The sequence below is a fragment of the Physeter macrocephalus genome, unplaced genomic scaffold (assembly GCF_002837175.3).
Source record: "Physeter macrocephalus isolate SW-GA unplaced genomic scaffold, ASM283717v5 random_877, whole genome shotgun sequence".
In the NCBI taxonomy this organism is placed as follows: domain Eukaryota; kingdom Metazoa; phylum Chordata; class Mammalia; order Artiodactyla; family Physeteridae; genus Physeter; species Physeter macrocephalus.
In genome coordinates this window covers 13407-18665 of record NW_021146163.1, presented here as the reverse complement: position 1 = coordinate 18665, position 5259 = coordinate 13407, and the positions used below count along the sequence as shown (strand labels likewise).

The 5259-nt window shown below is 43.8% G+C and overlaps 1 protein-coding gene across 1 annotated transcript; it reads right to left on the bottom strand.

Moving 5' to 3' along the window:
• Positions 1 to 1862: 1862 nt before the first annotated feature.
• On the bottom strand, positions 1863 to 5256 carry LOC114485252 (phenylalanine--tRNA ligase beta subunit-like). The gene is made up of 3 exons (XM_028486375.1): positions 5206 to 5256; positions 4161 to 4307; positions 1863 to 2183 (listed from the first exon to the last, which is right to left on the bottom strand). The coding sequence occupies exons 1-3, from the start codon at positions 5254 to 5256 to the stop codon at positions 1863 to 1865; spliced, it is 519 nt and encodes a 172-aa protein (XP_028342176.1).
• Between the last annotated feature and the right edge of the window lie 3 nt (positions 5257 to 5259).

Here is a 5259-nt window from a genome sequence, read left to right as displayed (position 1 = left end):
ACAAACACCCCAGCTTGTCTGCAAAGAAATTCAAGAGAAGCTCTCGTATGTTTACACATAGAGAAAGGGGTAGTAGACAACCCTGCGGGGGAATTCATAGACGTAGACACTGGCACACACCTACACTTAAGCGTCGTCTTCACAGATGCGTAGATCAGTTGTATGTACACACTTACAACAGCAGACCACTCAGCATATAATTAGGAGGATATATCAAGAAAATTACATATATATATATATATACATACATACACATACCTGCACATACGTATACATGTACGTATATATATATATATATATATATATATATATATATATATATATATATATATATATATGTGGAGAGGTGGATAAAACTATGCAAATTAATATACACGTAAACACAAATAAAACGGCAAGAATTTACAGGTGGAGAAAGACAGGTAAGTAGATAGCCAAGGGCTTGAATAACACTCCATACATATATATATATATATATATATATATATATGTAGATAGGCATACGTATGTATACGCGTTCACATAGTGGGGCTGATAAGTAAATTCAGGCAGAAACTCTACGGAAGATGAAGCCAGAAACGTAAACAGACAGAGATATTACTCGCACAGTGACACGCACACACACACATGCACACAGACAGACACGCACACATCATAGAGATACCAACCACACGAATCTAAGGGTGGACGCGTTGTGGCCAGCCGCCTGCGTCCTTCTTCCCCTGCGAGAGAATGTTTCTGGGAGAGATTGCTTCATAACACACGCACCCACATGGAGCAGAAAGACACATACGACGTCTACGGACATCTCCGAACCTACAGGTTATAAGTAATAGGGAAAACCAAGAGGAAATTCACCACCTTGCATCCGTACACAGGAGCGTGTACACATATGCGTGTCTCTCTCTCTCTGCATACATATGGACAGATGATTAGAGGAAGGGCCATAGAACATACTCGTTAAAATGGTCGTACGTACATTTCTGCGCGTACACACATATGCGTATACCTGGTGCATGTGCATACGTGTGTCTGTGTCTGTAAATAGATGTACATATACATATATATATATATATATATATATATATATATATATATATATATTTCTCTATGCATTTATTGAATAGACATGAAACAGAGACACAGAGAGAGACGTAGGGATCGAGAGACGGAGAGACAGATAGGAAGAAGAGCATATAGACAGACACAGAGACGCAAGGACAGCTATAAGTGGTTTTAAAAACAGATAAATGGGAAGAGAGACGCACAAAGAGATAGACAGGCAGGACGGGAGACGCGCAGACACACAAGAAGATACTTACAAGTGACACACATGTGGCATCAAGCTGGAATCACGACGGCGATGCAGGGAAAGAACAGGCCTCCCAGTGAAGGTGCATGCAGCGGCTTCATTCGTTTAAACGTGTGTGCTGTCAGCGAGAGGACTGAGCACGGTTACTTCTTCCTTTTTGCCATCCCCTACCCTTCTTTATGCATTTGTTGAATAGACATGAAACAGAGACACGGAGAGAGACGTAGGTATCGAGAGACGGAGAGACAGATAAGAAGAAGAGCATATAGACAGACACAGAGAGACGCAAGGACAGCTATAAATGGTTAGAAAAACAGATAAATGGGAAGAGCGACGCACAAAGAGATAGACAGGCAGGATGGGAGACGCGCAGACAGACAAGAAGACACTTACAAGTGACACACATGTGGCATCAAGCTCGAATCACGATGGCGATGCAGGAAAAGAACAGGTCTCCCAGTGAAGGTGCATGCAGCGGCTTCATTCGTTTAAACGTGTGTGCTGTCAGCGAGAGGACTGAGCACGGTTACTTCTTCCTTTTTGCCATCCCCTACCCTTCGACTTGTGGGTAAACTCCTCCGTAGGAAGAATACGAGTGAGCAGTTTTTGTGGTGCCCGAGGCTCCTTGCTCTTCTTCATCCGCAGCGGCTGGCTTCTGCCCCGACTTCTGCTGCTGCTGGTTCTCCTCCGTCTTCCACTCCGTCCCCTCTCCTTCTGCGTGCTTCTCATGTTGCATTTCTTTCACTTCTGCTTTCTTTGCCATTCCCTGTTCTTCTTGTCCCTCACGGACAGCAAGTATCGGCTCGATCGTATACGGGGTCGCGGAGTATTCAGAGAACGTCGCAACTACCGTGTTTAACACGACTTTAGCCTTCGTTGTATCAGTCCGAAAGAAATGGAAAACAAACGGAAAGAAAAGGTGCTAAGAGTGGAGACAGGAACGAAGCTTCATTCACTTACCCGCCCTGTTCTACAGGAAAAAACACGTACAACGAGGATGCAGTAAGCAATAACAGAAACAGTTTGAGGGAAGAAAAGAACGAACGGCAGCAGGAGGGGAAGGTCGGGAAGGCATGGAAAGGAAGAGGGGAAGGATAGGAAGGAAATGAAGGAGAAAATCAAAGACACACATATATGGACAGCAGTTCAGAGACGACCAGCGGTGCAGGTGCGCCGCTCCATGTAAGTAAAAGAAGCAACAGCCTGCGTGATAGCAAGCTACAGAACCAAAGCAAGAGACGAAAAAAAGCAGGAAGTAACACAGAAATACAAACGCAGAAGATAGAGGCTATGCGGCATCAAACAAGACGTTACGTCCACGCGTGTGTTCACATCTGTATATTCATGGAGATAAAGACGCACACGTTGGTGTGTATGGATGAAGAGGTATACGTATCGACTCTGGTTTGTCTGCGTGCGCAGATAATGGGTGATGTGCTGCGGAGAATAATACATATAAATGTTCATACATGCCGCTGACCTATATAAATATAACATACGTAAGCTACAACCTATTGACGCTCATCGGGTACGCTTGTACATATACGTCGACACACATTTACGTATACAACATTTATAATACATATAAATGTACATACATGCCGCTGACCTATATAAATATAACATATGTAAGCTACAACCTATTGATGCTCATCGGGTACGCTTGTACATATACATCGACACATATTTACGTATACAACATATGGCCGTCACAACGTAGAGATATGCTGATCATACACCCGCTACAATATACGTATATGCTGACGAAGGCGTAAATACATAACACACGTACCCTACAATATAGAGACGCGCATCTATATGAATGTAACATTCGTAGGCACTTAGACATAAATATATGCATGTAACATTCGTGCGCTTCAATAAATAAATAAATAAATATATATATATATATATATACATATAACATCCGTATGCTACTGTGTGTACATACACGCTGACCAGTACGTCCTAATACATTTAATATGACACGCAAGCGTACACGGAAGTTATGGAAAAGAAGAAGCACCCACACGCGGCAGATTCTGAGCACAGACAGGAACCAGTCTTAACATATGACGAATCGGGCAATAAGAATTGTAGCAGAAAAAGAGGGAAAACTCTGAAGGAAGTGCAGCAGCGAGATCACATAGCGAAAGCAAGTCCACGAGACGCAGCAGAGTGAAGAAGCGTTAGAGAAGCGACAGCAGTCAGAGCACGAGCAACAACCAAATCATGCTCGTCAGCTTCCTGATATATAATTACCTCACAGCTTGCTTTGGTTCAGACGAAAGGAGTCCACTGTTGGTGATAAACCACAGGTTCCAAGCATACACTTACCACTTTTTTAGAGAGTAGCTCAATATTATTCTTTGTTAGACGCTAACTTCCCGGCAAAACAAAGCCCCGACCGCAACGAGGCAGCAGCAACAGCGACAGACACCCGCCCCGCATACCACTGCAGCACGAGCAGCGAAACTAGCAGCAGCACGATCACCAGTAGCGCATCAGCAGCACGAGCAGCAGTATCAAAAAATGTACTACAAGCTGCGCGCCCTCGCCAGGACACGCAGAAGGAGAAGCAGCAGCAGCACTAACAGCGACAAAATCGGAGCAGCAAGAGCTGCAGCACGAGAAGAGCAGCGCCTACACTGGTGGCAGGAGCATGCGCACTAGCAGCAGGGTGAGCAAGAGCCGCACCACAAGCTGCAGGAGAAGGAAGAAACAGCAGCAGCGCAGCGAGCAGGCGCAGCACAGAAGCACCAGCAGGAGCAGCACAGGTCCAGCAGCAGCCGTACCAGAAAGCGATGTCGACGTAGCCGCAGCAGAAAGTGATGCGCAGGAGACTTACAGCCGTGCATCCGATGAAGACGTTTTTCGTCTGTTCCGTAACGCGACAGAAGTTAGAATTAACTAGAGGAGGAAGAGAAAGGATGTGTCCTGCTGCACGTGAAACAAGAGGAAGAACTGTGGACGACGCGACCAGTGGGACATACGCCTGCGGAAACAGGGAGCGTTCCAAATGGGAGAAGTCGAGAGTGACAGAGAGAGGAAGGAAAGAGGAAATGAGCTCAAAACACGGGAAACGCGAAGCCCACTCAAATCGGTCGGGGGTAGTCGAAGAAAAAGTAGATAAGGAAAGAACGATCGCAGACAGCACTTCGCGCTGCTCTGAAGCCGTAAACGCTTCACTCGCTTTCATTTTTTTCTATTCTACGTACTGACACTGACTCACTGACATACCTATAGTACATACATATGTATACGTATACAAGAAATGATACAGGCATGTGTCAATGCAGACCGTAATATACTTGTATACACATGCATCAATATGAATCTATACACACCAACATGAATATATATATATATATATATATATATATATATATATTTAAGTATGTGTCCAAATATGGATAGATAAATATATGTATATGCAAGATTCTGAATACACGCACAAGTATATGTACATGCAAGAATACGCGTATATGTACACGTTACAGTTATCTGTAAACGAAGAATTATAAGTGTAAACACACAAATGTATGTAAACAGAAAGTGCACACGTAAAAGGGAGAAACGTACCTGTCTTCACTGTTAATACGGAGACGCGCTTCCTGCATATTCCCCTTTGGTTGCAGCATTTCACTGCCTGCTACTTCTCTACCTCAAATAGTATAAGCTGTATATGAGTACACATTTTTTCATATACGTACATATATATATATGTATGTGTGTCCGTTCTTATACGTATGTGTGTACACGTATATATATATATATATATATATATATATATATAACATGTGTGAGTCTATTTGAAGAACGTAGTGATGCAGAGAATGGAGAAGGTGTGGTTTGCTTCCGGAGCAGCGAGAGGTGCGCAGGTGAAAACTCACTTTTAATTGTAAGTGCTGGCTAAGGTACTGGGGTGCCTCGACGCCAGTCATTTC